This window comes from Terrapene carolina, unplaced genomic scaffold (genome assembly GCF_002925995.2).
Source record: "Terrapene carolina triunguis isolate 2854851 unplaced genomic scaffold, T_m_triunguis-2.0 Scaffold212, whole genome shotgun sequence".
NCBI lineage: Eukaryota > Metazoa > Chordata > Testudines > Emydidae > Terrapene > Terrapene triunguis.
The window spans coordinates 62,855-81,756 of NW_020664563.1; the positions used below are offsets into that span (position 1 = coordinate 62,855).

At 46.3% G+C, this 18,902-nt stretch overlaps 1 protein-coding gene across 1 annotated transcript in view; it reads left to right on the top strand.

Annotated features, from left to right (window-relative positions):
- Positions 1-18,902, top strand: part of RGS5 (regulator of G protein signaling 5) — a 94,408-nt gene that overhangs the window by 35,667 nt on the left and 39,839 nt on the right. The window contains exon 2 of the mRNA XM_026656143.1: positions 9,616-9,717. Coding sequence (XP_026511928.1) covers positions 9,616-9,717 — 102 coding nt within the window. The remainder of the gene's footprint in view (positions 1-9,615; positions 9,718-18,902) is intronic.

The window sequence follows — 18,902 nt, forward strand, 5'->3', positions numbered from 1 at the left end:
ACATGCAGGACAGTTCCCTCCTCTCAGAGCTATGGGCTTAGGCTCTCGGCAGACTAAGGTAGCTTCACTGCATCAGTTACACACAAATCACCTTTTCCAGCTTTTTATTAATTTGAAACCACGACGGCTAAAAATCTATTTAGAAATACTTTCCCCCTCTTTAAATGAAACCAGAGATTCTGCTGTAACCAAGTGACCATAGCAGCCAAGGCCCTATGCACAGTCCTGTGGTGTGTATACCATAATCTAGCTCTGGCTTCAGACCAGACCAGAGTCTATGGACACTGGGGTGGTGTTCAGTCTAAATGGGTGTTGTCTTAGCAGATGAATTTTTAGGAACCTAGGACATCTGCTGTAAGATATGGGATTCTAGCTGGCAGTGGGTGAGGATAAGAAAGCACCAAGCAAGCCTGTCTTTTTTAGGATTACCCTGGGCTACCCTGTGCTCTGCTACCTTGTGCTTTGCTGGCCCCTAGTAGCCAAACCCTGTAGCTACAGAGCGGGTTTTCACCTATGTCCCACTGGGGGATGCACAAATGTGAATAAAATGGATCTGGTTTCCATAGCCCATATGAGGCATGGAGGTGTATCCACAGGTCCCAGCATGCACAGCTCCATCTTTTCCTAGGTACCCTTCCCCTGTCAACTCCACATGCTGCACTCTCTGTTATTAAAACAGGGGCAGGCCTGGGCCACTCCATAGAGCTTTGTGGGCTGCCCTGCTCCTATGGGCACTTCCTGGGCCCACACTGCAGAGGAGGTGATTGCTAAAGTGCTTCTCCGAGAGTAACTATCAGGAGCCAGAGAACAGCCCACATAACCAAGGTGCAGCTGCCACTTGGGGCACGATCCTCTCCTTGGTGCTCAGGATGACTATGACAGTGTCTCAACACAGGAGATACCCCGGGCAGTGGGATCATGGGGCTGCTCACCCTTCACTGAAGAACATGGCTTTTCCAGGTCACGTTTATAGATTTCTTGGAAGCGCCCGCGATGGAAACTCTCTTTGCATCTGCTGAGAACCCAGGCTTGCTTGGTGCTTCCCATCCCCACCATTTCCTGAAAAGTCAAGGACTGAAGGGTCACTTTTGGAAATCCTGGGATTTCCTGTGTACATACCAGAGAGAGTGAGAGGAATGTGGGATTGATGACTAGAATGATTAGAAACTAGACTGAGATGACCAGACCCCGAGACCCTGTGAGCCACCTCTCCCTCACTGGAAGGCATTCAAATAGGGCTAAAGAACTTTTAAAATGAACCCAAATAATTTTTCCAGTGATGGCCTATGGGGGTGGAGAGCAGCTGGCTCTGCGAAGCTATTCTAACACAATGGAACTGGCATTAGCATACATGCCTTGGCCATAGAATGTGACCTCATAGGGTACATTTTGAAGTTCCTCTTTGCTGTAACTCCACTGCCTCTGTGGTCTTGTCTGGGTTAGTTTACACTCCTTCTTAGCCACCTTTCCTGCTACACAGCTTCCAGCAACCCCTCACTGGGACAGCTTTTACTATTCACTGAATGCCAAGACTTGGTACCTCTCACACCTTTCCTTCCAATTTACAGCCAATAGGCAACCCACAGGACTGTTCATGTCATCACTGAACCTGGCCCCTATAGCCAGTTCCAGAAACCTGCATACACAGACATGGACAGGTACTGGTACAATCATACTTACAGCATGCATGTGTACACACACACATCCCAAAGACATAGTAAATGACTTATGGTCCAGTGAGAACTCACTGTCTGTGGACCAGGAAGTGAGGCCACCAGGGCCAACGCATGCCTAATGCTCCGCAAGGTGAGGGCTGCACTGTACTGGGCTGGCAGGGTCACACTGACTTCACCACACTTATTAGAATCCACAAACCAAATGGTGAGAGAACAAAGGGACCACACTGTACCTGAGGATGGTGACCTAACACTTAACAGGGAAAAGCAGGATCTTAACAAAATACATAGTGAGACACTGGAAAGTGTTCTCTTTTGTTTAAAGTAGTGTCCACACAAACCAGGACACACAGCTAGTAAATTGCTCTCTGGGATGATTACAAAGTTGAAGCAAACCACAGGACTCCCTATATTGGGTGTCATTATCTCAGATCCAGATATGGGTGGCGGGTGGACCCCCCCCCCTTCGGGGAGGCTAGCTCTGTGGCTAGCTTCTGGACGAGGCCCCACACCCATGGCAGGAGCCCTGACCCCCCCCCCCCCCCCCCCCCCTGGCTGGAGAAGCCCCAGGCCAGCAGAACCCCAGGCTGCCCCCCCTCTGCCACCGGCTGGCCCCAGCTGTGCTGGTCGGCTGACCTGAGCCCAAGGCAAGTCCCAGCTGTGCTGGCCAGCTGACCGACCCCAATCCCGGGCCAGCCCTAGCTGCCCCAGCTGCACCAGCCGGCCTACCAACCCGAGCCCGGGGCCAGCCGACCTGAGCCCCAGGCCTGTCCTAGCCCCAGGCTGGAGAATGGGAAAGGCAATGCGCCTCACCTCCTGAGACCCTCAGACCCCCAGAAGAAGAACGCTGAGCTTTTTATATGCGCCATGCAGGTTCTGGGGCGGCTGAGGAGGCAGTATCTGCTACTCAGCTTCCCGGGTTCATCAGTAATCTCTCTGGAGTCCAGGGAGATTGCTGATGAACCCAGGAAGCTGAATAGCAGATCCCACCACCTCAGCTGCCCTGGAACCTGCATAGCACATAATAATAAGCAAAAACCCACAACCTGGTGTCCCACAGCAGCGGCTCTGCCAGGGGAGGCTGAGCCTTCCCTGGCCTATTATACCCGCCACCCATGGATCCAGCTAAATAAATGAGTCTTGCTTCTTTCTACACAAACCCTGCATGCAGTGCACTGGGCAACATGGGGCTCATGCATGAGACACTAAACAACTTTGCCCCTGCACTCCCAGTTGTTCTGAGGATAGCCAGGATGGGATGGCACAGTGGACCAGTGTTGGACAACAGCAAAACCTGAGAAATGGAAACTCAGGGTTGGCTAAATTCTGGGGGAGAAAGGAGCACAGACTGTTCACATGTGGTTTCCCTATGGATTTGGTGGAGGAGGGGTCTTCCCCAGCCCAGCCCATCACTGGACAAGCAGAGGCTCAGAGCCCTTGATACCATGTAATATGTAAGGCCAGCTGCATGGAGACCTGCCCTGTGCCCTATGCTGGCCCCTTCCAGAAAGAAGGCAGTGCTCACAAAGAACCCACCCCAGGCTGCAACTGCACCCTCTGAGTGGGGGTCACCCAGACAGCACGTGCTTTAAGGGGAGAGCAGTTTAGTCTTAAAGTGTCTGGCCAATTCCCAGTGGCCTCCATGCAGTTTGAATCTGTTCCCTGCTGACTTCCACTCCCTGCAGGTCAGGCCACTCCCCATTCCTCTTGTGCAGAACCTTGATTCCATGTAAAACATCCCTGAGAGGTCCAAGGAGGAGCAGAGGAGCACCCCTCTCCTTCACTGGGCTGACTTCGTCCCCACTGGCAGAAATGCCCCTATTTGGAGTAGCGCAGAATAGTGGCCTGTGACTGCCTCAGCCATTGCTCTCTCATGTGGAATGGACCTTCCCTGAGGATTTTGGGAATTTGTGTGTGCAAGCTATGAATTCTATGTGAGATGGTTAACTCTCCGTGTATATCATTGCCAAGCTGCAACCTGCATTTGCCTTCTCTATTGTTTGTTTGCCTCCATGTTGGACTGGAATTCCAAAGGAGGGTGGCAAAACAATAAAGAAATAGGGTTATTGATGTTCAAGTGCTTGACCATTGAAATGGAATCACTCTAAACAATAGACTGTCTTCCAGTCATGAGAACTGGTTTATCATGGGAGAGGTCATGTAGCAATGAAGTCTCCTGGTAGGACTCTGTAGTCACCTATTGAGACTGACCACGGAGTTATGGAACAGAAGAGATTGGAAGGTTACAGAGGGCAGAAGCTGCTCTCAATTCTGCCATATTTCACAAGCTTAATATGAGGGAAATTGCTGCAGGAGCTGGGTGAGGCAGGGGGGCCCTGCTTTCCTGAATTCATATAGTCCCCCAAGGACTCACCAGGAAAGGGTGAGCTAGAGAGCGGATATACATGTTGTATGGATCTGTGTAGATCTTCGGTGATTCAGTAAAATGCAATAACGTGTTAAACTCTGTGCAAGTGTCTCTGTGTGTTGTATGCTGCACCTATCATGTGCTTGTCAGGGTTCCTTCCCCACTCTGAACTCTGGGGTACAGATGTTGGGACGCGCATGAAAGACCCCCTAAACTTATTTCTACCAGCTTAGGTTAAAAACTTCCCCAAGGCACAAATCCTTTCCTTGTCCTTGGACGGTATTGCTGCCACCACCAAGTGATTTAGACAACGATTCAGGAAAAGGACCACTTGGAGTCCCTGTTTCCTCAAAATATTCCCCCAAGCCCCTTCACCCCCTTTCCTGGGGAGGCTTGAGAATAATATACCAACCAATTGCCTTTAATAAAAGTACAGACCAGATCCTTTATTTTTAGGACACTAAAATCAATCAGGTTCTTAAAAGAAGAATTTTATTATAAAGAAACAAGTAAAAGAAGCACCTCTGTAAAATCAGGATGGAAGGTCATTTTACAGGGTGATAAAAAGATTTAAAACACAGAGGATTCCCCTCTAGGCTCAACTTCAAAGTTACAAAAACAGGAATAAACCTCCCTCTTAGCATAGGGAAAATTCACAAGCTAAAACAATAGATAATCTAACGCATTTCCTTGCCTTTACTTACAATTTCTGTAATTTTAGATGTATCATTTCAAGGTATCTTTTCAAGAGATGGTTTACCTGCTTGGTCTCTCTCTCTTTATCCAGAAGGAACAAACAAAGAGAGCACAAACAAAAACCTCCCCTCCCCACATAGATTTGAAAGTATCTTCTTTTCCCATTGGTCCTTCTGGTCAGGTGCCAACTAGGTTAATTGAACTGATTAACCCCTTACAGGTAAAATGAGTCTGTACCTCTGTCTGTGTCAAGGTTCCTTCCCCACTCTGAACTTTAGGGTATAGATGTGGGGACCTGCATGAGAAGCTCTAAGCTTAACTACCAGCTTAGATCTGGTTTTGCTGCCACCACTCCCAAGTGCTAACTCCCTTCCCTGGGTAGCCTTGAGAGACTTCTCCACCAATTTCCTGGTGAACACCGATCCAAACCCTTGGATCTTAAAACAAGGAGAAATTAATCATTCCCCCTCCTTTCCCCCCACCAATCCTGGTGAGTCCAGATCCAACCCCCTTGGATCTTAAAACAAGGAAAAATCAATCAGGTTCTTAAAAAGAAGGCTTTTAATTAAAGAAAGAAAGGTAAAAATCATCTCTGTAAAATCAGGATGGAAAATAAGTTTACAGGATAATCAGATTCAAAGAGCCCAGAGGAACCCCCTCTAGCCTTAAGTTCAAAGTTACAGCAAACAGATGTAAATACTCTAGCAAAAGGTACATTTACAAGTTGAGAAAACAAAGATAAACCTAACACGCCTTGCCTGGCTGTTACTTACAAGTTTGAAATATGAGAGACTTGTTCAGAAAGATTTGGAGAGCATGGATTGATGTCTGGTCCCTCTTAGTCCCAAGAGCGAACCACCCCCAAAACAAAGAGCACAAACAAAAGCCTTCCCCCCACCAAGATTTGAAAGTATCTTGTCCCCTTATTGGTCCTTTGGGTCAGGTGTCAGCCAGGTTACCTGAGCTTCTTAACCCTTTACAGGTAAAAGGATTTTGGAGTCTCTGGCCAGGAGGGATTTTATAGTATTGTACACAGGAGGGCTGTTACCCTTCCCTTTATAGTTATGACAGTCTGTACCTCTGATCAGGAGGGATTTTATGTTACTGCATACATAAAGGTTGTTACCCTTCCCTTTATATTTATGACAGTGCCCTGGAGAAAGTTAAACTAACTCAGGAGGCTAACACCCTCAGGGAGTGATTAAGCTACAGGGGGACTCTATAACAGTCAACACTGGTTCCATGGACTGAGCAGGAGACTGCGTGGTCTCCGCTCCCAGGAAGGGGTGCTAGACAGAAGGTCTTCACCTCATGAGTGTGTCTAGGGACCTGAAGACTGGGGCCGCCTGGGCTCTGTTCAGACTCCAGAGGCTTAAAACATCTGGGGATCCAGAGGCTAGATTCCCCATGAGCCATCTATTGGGCTGCCATCATGGGGAGTCTGATCAGACCGGTGACAGCATTATGCTGACTCCCAGCTCCCTCTAGGTTCTACCTCTGATACAGGAGTTTCTAACTGCTTCCAGCTCTTTACTGCTGGCATGCAAGGAAGCCTTGAGTGCCTGCAGTGAATACTCATAGCACAGTTTCTGTTACATGTTACATGCTACATCACAAGGCCATTACTTAGGTTGCAAGGCCAAGCTCTCAGGGCTTAGGAAACATCAGTTCTGCTGCCTGTGCAGTTTAGTCCCTTGTGCACATGCCCGGTCAGGTGAGATTTCCAGAGCAGATAAAGGAGTTAGGCATCCAAAGGTCAGTGGGATTTGGGTACCTAAATGCCTCAGCTCCTTTCAGAACCCCAGCTTCAGCCTTTGCAATGTGCACTGAGTGGGGGTGATGTTTATGAAATTTGATGTGCCTGTTTGTCAGTTTGCTATGGTGCTGGGGACTGTGGGCTCACCAGGGGTAATGTCCAGCAGATGCTGACAGGCCTGTGGACAGGAAATGCAGACCAATGCTCTTCAGGGCCCTGCAATCACAGGTAATTAAAGGCCAGAGTAGAAAGCCCACAGCTTTGACATCCAACCCTGTCCCCCCATCCCTGGTGAAGTTGCATAAACTGGTTTGGACCTGGCTCAGAGTCTCAGGGCAGAGAAAAGAATTTTGAAGGCTGTACTTGAAGCCTGTACTTTCACTAGGGAGCAGAGGAACAAGGAACTGTGAGGAGCCTGAGATAGTGCCTGGCTAATTAGAATTGCATCACTCATATGTTTTTCACATGGCCTGTTTTCGTACTCATGTAACTAAATTAAGTGGACATGTTTAGTCTGGAGAAGTGAAGACTAAGTGGAGACCTGATAATAATTATAAAGAAGACGGTGATCAATTGTTCTCCATGTCCACTGAAGGTAGGACAAGAAGTAATGCGTTTAATTTGCTGGAAGGGAGATTTAGGTTAGATTCTAACTCTAAGGTTAGTTAAGCTCTGGAATAGGCTCCAAGGAAGGTTGTGGAATCCTCATAATTGGAGGTTTTTATGAGCAGGTTGGACAAACACTGGTCAGGGATTGTCTAGGTTTACTTGGTCCTGCCTCCGTACGGAGGGAGGGACTAGATGACCTATCGAGGTCCCTTCCAGCCTGACATTTCTATGCTTTTCCATCATGCATCTCTGTTCTTGCTCCTTGCTCCCTTGTGTCTGCTGCATCCCCTCCTGGCCATGTGCCCCATGCAGGCTTTACACCCCAGGACTGGAGCTCCCTCCTGCCCAGAGTGCCAAGGACCCACCCTGGTTTCTCTCCAAGCCCTGCACAATATATCTGCCCATTTGCCATCAAGGCTGCTTTTGGACAGAAAATTGGGGGTTTCAGCTAAATGAAATTTTCACTAAAAGTGTCTGCTTTCCACTAAAAAGCTGAATGCCCAACAACTGACTGGGGGTGTGGTCCAGCCAGGGACCCCAGCCACAGGGAGAAGGGTGGCATGAAGCACCTGAACTACAATTCCCAGGAAGCTCTAAGGTGCCATTTCCAAATTGAAAAATGTCAGTTTTCAGCCAAAAGCTTTTCAGTTTTCAATTTTTTCACTGAAAAGTCAAAGTTTTCTTGGAAATAGAGCCTCATTTCCAACATGACCTGTGGCACGGCTCTTCATGGCAGAGCATCCAAAGCCAAGCAAGGGTGCTGTTTGGTGAAGCATCTCTTGCTGAGCCAGAGCCTGGTGTGTCAGAGCTGCTATACCTCCATACACAAAGGGCAGGCACATGCTTTCAGACAGATTGACCTATGCTTAGAGCCAAGGAACAAATAAATAAGGAACATCAACTGTTGGGTGTCCATCAGAGAGTACCCACAGTCTGTCTTCTGCACGTTCAGTTCACAATGGTTGTCTGTCTCCAGCCCATGAACAGCGACCTTAGAGGCAGACAGGAAACAAGCATAACAACTACATACTATACAGCCACCACATAAATGACTGTCTCTCATAGCAGGGCTTGTGCCTCCTTCCCAGGCAAGTACACTCAGTAGAAACATGATGTTAGAATTCTCTCCGAGACCTTTTCCATTCAACTTATCCAGAATACCTTGTCCAGTTCTGGGAGAACATTTCATCCAGTTCTCTGGGATCCAAAACACTCAGTTCGACTCTGGATTTCATCAGTTTATTTGGGATACAGCGAAGCTACACTGAGTTGATCAGACTCAAGCATAGGGTGTGGGTATAGGGTATACCCACATCCAAAGCTGCACAGACAACCTCTTCCTTTATACACATTTACACATTACATTACATTTGCTATACATTACATCGCAAATTTTTGGCTTGGCTTGGTTACTTTGCAGGAACCAATCCTCTGTACAGCATGCTCTGTCCATGTGCTGTTCATGTGGAACCTGATCTTTACATTCCAGGTTTATCTTGTCCATAGTCCCTAGCATGAAGGTGTTGCTGCTTATCTTAGCTAGCACTGATATCCTGACTCCAGCATACTGTTTGTCAAGCCCACTCAATGTGCAGCAGCAGTCAAAAAACCGAACAGAATGCTGGGAATAATTAAGAAAGGGGTAGATAATGGGATAGAAAATATCATGTTGCCTCTATATAAATCCACGGTACGCCCACATCTTGAATACTGTGTGCAGATGTGGTCGCCCCATCTCAAAAAAGATATATTGGAATTGGAAAAGGTTCAGAAAAGGGCAATAAAAATGATTAGGGGTATGGAACAGCTTCCGTCTGAGGAGAGATTAATAAGACTGGGACTTTTCAGCTTGGAAAAGAGACGGCTAAGGGGAGATATGATTGAGGTCTATAAAATCATGACTGGTGTAGAGAAAGTAAATAAGGAAGTGTTTTTTACTACTTCTCATAACACAAGAACTAAGGGTCACCAAATGAAATGAATAGGCAGCAGGTTTAAAACAAATAAAAAGGAAGTATTTCTTCACTCAATGCACAGTCAACCTGTGGAACTCCTTGCCAGAGGATGTTGTGAAGGCCAAGACCATAACAGTGCTCAAAAAAGAACTAGATAAATTCATGGAGGATACATCCATCAATGGCTATTAGCCAGGATGGGCAGGAATGGTGTCCCTAGCCTCTGTTTGCCAGAACCTGGGAATGAGCGACAGGGGGGATCACTTGATGATTATCTGTTCTGTTCATTCCCTCTGGGGCACCTGGCACTGGCCACTGTTGGAAGACAGGCTACTGGGCTAGATGGACCTTTGGTCTGACCCATTCTTATGTTCTTATTTGCAATTTAACCTTCCATTCACCTTCTCAGTTATGCCTACAGAGAAATGAGGCAAGTTACCTATGTCAAGCCAGGACTATACATGATCATAGTAATCATTGCCAAGAGACACTTAAATGTACTCTGAAGATTCTTTCTCCACCTTCTCTTCACTCTTGCTTTCTGTCCCTCTGCAGAGCAAAGGAGATCAAGACCAAGTTGGGCACGCTTCTCCAGAAGCCTGACTCGGCTATTGACCTGATCATCCCATACCCAGAGAAGCCAGCCAAGGCCCAGAAGTGAGTACTTCCCCATTTATCAATGCTGCTTTGTCAGACACCGGAGAAATGGGTAATTAGAACTGAGTGGAATGACCTGTCCTCCTGAACCACCCTGGCTCAAGGGGCATTTAGTTTTACTGGGGTGCTGGGGGCTGCTTGTTTCTGCTTTTCAGTTACATTTTCAAATCAGTTGTCTAATCTAAACAGAATGTCCTGGCCAATTCTCTGAGGGGTAATTCCATGTGCCTCACCATGTCTCCCCCAGTCAGGGGAACAGAACTCAGGACCTCGGCCTCAAACCTCTAGAAAGAAGTAGCATTTCCCTGGGGAAGTCACAGAGCACTGGAGGAAAGTTACTTTGCGTCGATATTTAAAAAGGATAAAAATGGATAACTACAGGCCCATCAGCTTGACATCAATCACAGGAAAAACGGTGAAAACTCTGATATGGGAGACAGTGGTAAAGAATTAATAGATGGCAGCATAATTAATGCCAGTCAATATGGTTTTACAGAAAAGAGGTCTTTCAAACAATCATGATTTTATTTTATTTTTTTAATGAGATTTCAAATTTGGTTAATACAGGTAACTTTGTCGACAAAATATACTGAGATTTATTTAAGTCATTTGCCTTAGTATTAAATAACATGCTGGTTAAAATAATTAGCAGCACTAAAAAGAATCAATGTAGCACATATTAACTGGTTTAAAAACTGGCTAACAGATAGATCTCAAAAAGTGGGTGTTTCTATAGGGCCCTGCATGAATCTGTTCTTGGTCCAACATGAATCAATATCTTTAATAACGATCTGGAAGAAAATGTAAAAATCTTTGCTGGTCAAATTTTCGGATGACACAAAAATTGGTGAAGTGGTAAGTAATGATGGGAACAGGTGAGTTAGAATCATAGAATCATAGAAGATTAGAAATGTTGGAAGAAATGTCAGGAGGTCATCTAGTCCAACCCCCTGCTCAAAGCAGGACCAACCCCAACTAAATCATCCCAGCCAGGGCTTTGTCAAGCCAGGCCTTAAAAACCTCTAAGGATGGAGATTTCACCACCTCCCTAGGTAACCCATTCCAGTGCTTCACCACCCTCCTAGTGAAATAGTGTTTCCTAATATCTAACCAAGACCTCCCCCACTGCAACTTGAGACCATTGCTCCTTGTTCTGTCATCTGCCACCATTGAGAACAGCCAAGCTCCATTTTCTTTGGAACCCCCCTTCAGGTAATTGAAGGCTGCTATCAAATCTCCCCTCACTTTTCTCTTCTGCAAACTAAACAATCCCAGTTCCCTCAGCCTCTCCTCATAAGTCATGTGCCCCAGCCCACTGATAATTTTCATTGCCCTCTGCTGGACTCTCTTCAATTTGTCCACATCCTTTCTGTAGTGGGGGCCCCAAAACTGGATGCAATACTCCAGATGTGGGCTCACCAGTGCCGAATAGAGGAGAATAATCACTTCCTTGATCTGCTGGCAATGCTCCTACTAATGCAGCCCAATATGCCATTAACGTTCTTGGCAACAAGGGCACACTGCTGACAAATATCCAGCTTCTCATCCACTGTAATCCCCAGGTCCTTTTCTGCAGAACTGCTGCTTAGCCTGTTGGTCCCCAGCCTGTAGCGGTGCATGGGATTTTTCTGTCCTAAGTGCAGGACTCTGCACTTGTCCTTGTTGAACCTCATCAGATTTCTTTTGGCCCAGTCCTCCAATTTGTCTAGGTCACTCTGGACCCTATCCCTACCCTCCAGCGTATCTACCTCTCCCCGCAGCTTAGTGTCATCTGCGAACTTGCTGAGGGTGCAATCCATCCCATCATCCAGATCATTAATGAAGATGTTGAACAAAACCAGCCCCAGGACCGATCCCTGGAGTACTCCGCTTGATACCGGCTGCCAACTAGACATTGAGCCTTTGATCACTACGCGGTGAGCCTGACAATCTAGCCAGCTTTCTATCCACCTTATAGTCCATTCATCCAGACTATACTTTTTTAACTTGCTGGCAAGAATACTGTGGGAGACCGTATTAAAAGCTTTGCTAAAGTCAAGATATATCATGTCCACTGCTTTCTCCATATCCACAGAGCAAGTTATCTCATCATAGAAGGCAATCAGGTTGGTCAGGCATGACTTTCCTGTGGTCAATCCATGTTGACTGTTCCTGATCACCTTCCTCTCCTCAGAGTGCTTCAAAATGGATTCCCTGAGGACCTGCTCCATGGTTTTTCCAGGGACTGAGCTGAGGCTGACCCGTCTGCAGTTCCCCGGGTTCTCCTTCTTCCCTTTTTAAAAGATGGGCACTATATTTGCCTTTTTCCAGTCATCTGGGACCTCCCCTGATTGCCACAAGTTTTCAAAGATAATGGCCAGTGGCTCTGCAATCACATCAGCCAATTCTCTCAGCACCCTCGGATGCATTAGATCTGGACCCATGGACTTGTGCATGTCCAGCTTTTCTAAATAGTCCTTAACCTGTTCTTTCACCCCTGAGGGCTGCTCACCTCCTCCCCATACTGTGTTGGCCAGGACAGCAGTGTGGGAGCTGACCTTGTCTGTGAAGACCGAGGCAACAAAAGCTTTGAGTACGTCAGCTTTTTCCACATCATCTGTCACTAGGTTGCCTCCCCCATTCATTAAAGGTTCCACACTTTCCCTGACCTTTTTCTTGTTGCTAACATATCTGTAGAAGCCCTTCTTGTTACCCTTCACATCCCTTGCTAGCTGCAACTCCAGTTGCGTTTTAGCCTTCCTGATTACACCCCTGCATGCTCGAGCAATATTTTTATACTCCTCCCTAGTCATCTGTCCAAGTTTCCACTTCTCGTAAGCTTCCTTTTTGTGTTTAAGCTCACTGAAGATTTCACTGTTAAGCCAAGCTGGTCACCTGCCATATTTGCTATTCTTTCTGCACATCGGGATGGTTTGTTCCTGTGCCCTCAATAAGGCTTCTTTAAAATACAGCCAGCTTTCCTGGACTCCTTCCCCCCTCATATTAGTCTCCCAGGGGATCCTGTCCATCAGTTCCCTAAGGGAGTCAAAGTCTGCTTTTCTGAAGTCCAGGGTCCGTATTTTGCTACTCTCATTTCTTTCTTTTGTCAGGATCCTGAACTCAATCATCTCATGGTCACTGCTGCCCAGGTTGCCACCCACTTCTACTTCCCCTACCAATTGTTCCCTGTCTGTAAGCAGCAGGTCAAGAGGAGAATGGTCCCTGGTTGGTTCCTCCAGTAGTTGCACCAGGAAGTTGTCCCCAACATTCTTCAAAAACTTCCTGGATTGTCTGTGCACTGCTGTATTGCTCTCCCAGCAGATGTCAGGGTGATTGACATCCCCCTTGAGAAACCGGGCCTGTGTTCTGGAAACTTCAGTTAATTGTCCGAAGAAAGCCTCGTCTACCTCATCATCCTGGTCCGATGGTCTATAGCACATGCCCACCACGACTTCTCGAGTTTCCCGGTCTGGACAACAGATGGATGACTCCGTCCCCCTTAGGAGGGAGTCCCCAACCACCACTACCCGTCTCCTCCTCTTGGGAGTGGTGGTCATGGAACCCCCATCCCTAGGACAATGCACCCCATGCCTTCCGGTTGATGGGGTCTCCTTCTGATCCCTTCCCTCATCCCTTCCAAACCATTGTCCACCGTAGTACCTGTGCAGAGAGCCTGAAAATGGTTTCTTACCTCTAGCTGCATTGGGAGTACATGGGTTCTCCTCTTTATTCTTCTGGAGGTCACATGCTGCCTATTTTCTTCCCTGTTTTGATTCTGATTCTTCAGCCTGCAGTACCAAACACTGACTTCTATCCAGAAAATCTTCATTTTCTCTGATGCAGTGCAGGGTTGATACTTGGGTCTCTAGTACTTTAACCTTCTCTTCCAATATGGAGACCAGCTTGCACTTTGTACAGACGAAGTCGCGTCTATCCTCTGGGAGAAAGACAAACATGGAACATCCTGTGCAGGTCACAACAGCTGATTGCTCACTATCCATATTGTCTTCCTCCTAAGAGCCTCTTCAGAAGTTGTATTTACTGTTCACAGAAGCCTGAAAGGCAAAATCTCTGTGGGAACTCCCCCCAGGCAAACTCCCTCTGTTGGCTTCTCCTCTGTTCGCTGCTCCACAGAGTTCTACAGAGAGATTTGGATCTCTTGATAAGGTGGGGTCATTGGAACAACATATGTTTCATTATGGCCAAATGCAAGGTCAAACATCCAAGGAACAGAGAATGCAGGTCACATTTACAGGCCTTGGAAAGCAGTGACTCTGAAAAGGCCTTATGGGTTCATGGTGGAAACCAAGTGAGCTCCTAGTGCAATGCTGTGGCTTAAGAGGATCAATGTGATCTTTGGATATATGAACAAGAGTCTATTGAGTAGAAGCAGGGAGGCAGTGTTACCTCTGTGTACAGTATTGGCAAGACCATTACTGAATACTGTGTCCAGTTCTGGTGTCCATGTTTGAAATTATGTTGGCAAACTGGAAAGGAGTAAAAAAAGAGCTACAAGAACAATTTGAGGTCTGGAAAACCTCACTGTGAGAGACTGAAGAACCTTATCCAAGAGAAGATTAAGAGGTGATAACTTTATAAATACCAAGAGTTCTAGCAGCCTGCACACAGTCCAGTGAATGATGGGGGCATATTCAAAGTTGATTTTCCCCAAAACACCAAAAGACAATCTCTGCTCCTTCAATATTCTTATCTTGCCAAATTTCATCTTTTGACTTCCCATATACTCCAGACTTCCTGCTGTTTACAAAAATCACAACTTTTTTTAAAATAGGGATTTTCCCTACTACTCTCATAATTTTGGACCAGAACTTGAAAATTTTAGCCCAAAATATGAATATTTAAGAAAATAAAGTATCAATAACTAAAAACAGAAGCTTAAAATAGAAACATTCAGGCTCCTTCACCATAGCTGTCATTGCAGTGTTGCTTTAACAACAGTCTGCAAAGTGCTTTGGGATCCTCCAAGATGTGCGTGATGTAAATGTAATGCATTGTTATTGTTATTATCCATTGTTATTTTTATTACCCATTCATAATAGTCTGAGAGAAGTCAATTAAAAGGATGAAAGCTATTATCTACACTCACTCACTGCTGCCAGATGGCAGGGATCTTATTTGAATTTTATACACACAAAAACCTAATATATAATCATTATTCTTCTTGAATGTAACTTATATCTCCTCCTACTCTCCCATTAGCTGTTCATCCTGCAATACTTCTCTGTGCAGCCCCTGTTGTAGAGCCCTGAAGACTGAGTGGGCCCCATTCAGAGGTGCAGTAGAAGGGGCTGTTGGTTTTAGGGTGGTGGCTGGGTGGGAGTCCAGCAAAGTCCAGAATGGTGTACCCTATATGCTGAGGAGTGGCCCAGCCCGGGGGGGGGGGTGTCTGCTGTGTCGTCTTCTTTTTTTTCACAGAGCAAGAGGCTGGGGCTGTCACTGAATTCAGACCATGGGAGCATGTGACATGTTGCATCTGTCAGATGTTGCACTCACGAGTCAGGGAGTTCTGTGTGAGCACCATTTGCTATACACCATGTGCAGCTGCTGAGCTCCGGGAGCCCTGGCAAGGGACTTACTGTTAGGGAACTGTCAGAAGTCCCCTGTCTGTTAGGGCATTATATAGCTGTCCATCACTGTAGCATCTGGGTGAACAATTGCACACGCCTGTGTGGGGAGCTTAGGCAAGGTTACTTTCATGCTGAGGGGTGTTAGGTGAACTAGAATGGGGCTGGAGGTGACTGGGAGGCAAAAGAGTTTTTAAAAGACATTAATAATAAAGTGCATAGCTAGGAGTGAGGTGTGTAGGAATAAAGACAAAAGCTAAAGGCTGGGACTCACAAAGGACAAGCTGGGAAACAAGGGAAACAGGTAACTATTAATACAGCATTATCCACCTTGCATTTACCTTTGAGCCTGGCACAAGCTCTAGTGGATGCCAGTGCCTGAAAATCTACAATATGAATCAGCACCAGCCTTATCTCTGAAGAACAGACTGCCATCTGTACCAGAGGCACATCAGATTTAGGAATCAGAACACAACAAACCCATTAGCATCTGATTCTCTAAGGAAAACTGATGGCCTCTTTCAGGGGGAGATGAATCAAGGCTATGTACCCTTGAATCAATCTGGTTAAATTAAAACCTGGCAGACTCTGCAGATGTGCCTTCAGAGATTTAATCTGGGTCATGATGTTCTGCTGTTATTGACCATTAGCCTCATTTTAACAAGCTGTTAGGAACAAATTGGGCACTGTGCTTCTGGAGTGCCTGGGGGCTCCAGAGTCAGCATCCTTTACTTACACATTGTTGCATGAGGATAAAGGCACAAAGAAGGGATCTCAACACAAATGGCTCTGTGCTTGGCAGACCTGTCTGGAGCCCCTTTTCTGTGCATGGAGATAGTTGTTTTATTTCCCATCTCAGCCTCTACTCCTGCCCGATGCTGGGGTGTGACTGTTTATATAGATCTTTACCTCGTGATGATGAAAGAATCCCTTACACTGTTGTGTGAGTCCTTGAGGCCTCACCAGATTCTCACTGGGGTAATCACATTGTACTGCCATGAATGTTCATTGCCATGCGTATGGTTTTAACACTGGCAGACCAGGTGCCCCTAAATCTCAACTGAACACTGACAAATACACAGCTGGAACCAGTCTGGCTCACCTGTGTATGAGTACTGTTGAACTAGGTAGTACAGTTATAAAAATGTGCTTAGTGTTTAGATTTTATGGAATGCTTGTAAATTGCTGTATGTATTAATCTCACATAACATCTGTATCGCCTGCTATAAGGTAAAATTTAAGTGTTTACTGTGTAACTGTAAATCACTAGACACGAGAGAGGAATTAACAAGTGTGAAATACTAGTTTGCCACAGGAGCTGTTATCTTCTGCCCAACAAAAGAAGGCCCACCAACACCAGACGAACCATTGTGGAACATCAGATGCCAAAAGACTGTGTTGATTGCTCCCCACCATTGTCCCCCGACCCATGGAAAGGAGAGATGCAACTGAATTCCTCCCAACAGCTGAACTTGCAGCTCGAAGCAGAAGGGGGAAAGAGATAAGATGCCCTAATGAGGAGGAATTGTAGCTTTTATGCTGCTTGGCCTCAGAGGGGTAAGGATTACTGAAGCCTGGTCTACACTACAAAGTTAGGTTTGACGCAAGGCAGCTTATGTCAACTTAGTTGTGCATGTCTCTCCCACCAATATAAGTGCCCTGTTAAACCGACATGGGAACACTACCTCTCCGAGCCTAAGAGCCAGCTAAGAGCCACAGTCGATGTACTTAGGTTGATGCAGTGCAAGGGTAGACATTACTTATGTCAACCTTAACTGTCCTCCAGCTGCTGTCCCACAGTGTTGCATTGTGACCGAATATATCCCTGTTTTCACACCATACTCACTATTGTGATAATTTTGTACAAGCCATGTTTTGTAAGGTATCATCTGAAAACGTGTGAGAAATTTTGCTTGAATCTGATATAGTTCGTTAAATTAGGTAACAGAAAAGTCTTATCTTTATTTTTCTTGTAACTTTTATGCCTCATAACTTGTACTCAAAATCTCTCTTTGTAGTTAATAAACATGTTTTATTGTTCTATCTAATCCAGTGTGTTTAAATTGAAGTGTCTGAATAACTATTTGAGATAATAAGGTGATATATTATTACCTTTAAGGAATAACAGACTTAAAATATTTTGTATTGGCCAGGAGAGGGCTGAGCGTACATTTCTGTCATTAGTCTGGATTGTACAATGACCACTCTGGTCTTCATTGTGAACTCCACTGACCAAGGGTCAAGTAGACCAGAAGTCCCCTCCCCTTTAAAGCCTACACATTTATGAAATTCCTTTTCCTGATTGCCTGCCTTGGCCAGCACACCTAGCAGCTCTTCATTGTTGAGTGCAACTGGCCAGCTGACCATGCCAGGTACACACTCCAGTTACGCTTCTGCCTGGAGTAGACAGGATTGTGAGGAGAAGAGGCTATGCAGTCACAGCTCTGAACCAGCCGACAGAAATGTTGACATTTATGAGCAGATTGCCTGGGGGATGCAGGAAAAGGGGTATGACAGGGACCAGCAGCAGTGCTGAGTGAAAGCCAGGGAGCTGCAGTGGGCAAACCAGAAGCCCGGGAGGCCAACAATTGATCTGGTGCTAAGCCGCAGACCTGACATTTTAATAAATGAGCTGCATGCCATAATCAGCACTGACCCCTCCAGCCCCCTACACCATGGTGGATACCTCCGAGGACCCTGAATCACAGACCCCTGCCATGAACAGCAAGGAGAAGGAGGTGGACAAGGAAGATGAGGAAGGGTATGGGGGACAGGCAACCAGGTGATCCAGCTATGCAGTGAGCCAGAACCTATTTTTGACTCCACCACAGTCTAGCCAGTCCTGCCAGTTGAGCACAGGCGAGCCCAATGCAGGGGAAGGAACCTCGGGTAAGTGTGCAGATAAATTTTCCATTACAGCACCCAAAAAATAGCAGGACACAGCTTCTGACTTTTCATTAATTTACTCATGCTAGAAGAGGTAGTGGTACAACCAAGAGAGATACAGTTGCTATCTGCATTTCCTGTCCCTCTAGAATTGGGGTGGGGAGGGCATGCTGAGCAGTTTGTTCATGTATACAGGGATGTCCCTTGAATTCTGAGAGAGCTCAATGACATTTCCATGGAAATTCTCTGCAATCCTCTCTGGAAGGTTTCTAGGGCTGGCAGCCTTATTTCTTATTTCAAAGTAGGACAGTTTCTCAGTGAGCATCATTGCAGTACAGAGGCTAGCAGCATACAAGCCTGAGCAGCTTCAGGATGCTGTGCTCTCGCTGCCTTTGCTACCCTCAGCAGATAGCACCATTGCTTGTGGGAAATGGTGCCAGTATTCAGTGCCATTGCCCTGGACTACTGGATTCATGTAACTGAGCAATTCCCTCCTCATTTCCCCACCCCCCAGCAGCTATACTCACCATGGCTGGTACTGTGACTGGTGCTGTGTGCATGCGATCCCAAGCAGGAGTTAGTATGTAGTGCTTAAAATGTTAGGGGAGCAAGGGGAGTGAGTTCTGCATCTTAAATTTTGCTTTCCGTAGTGAACAGACTGACAATGGTACCTCTGCATGTTTTATCTGCAGCTGCAGCCTTCAGGGTCTCCCCCTCCTTACCTGTGGAATGCCT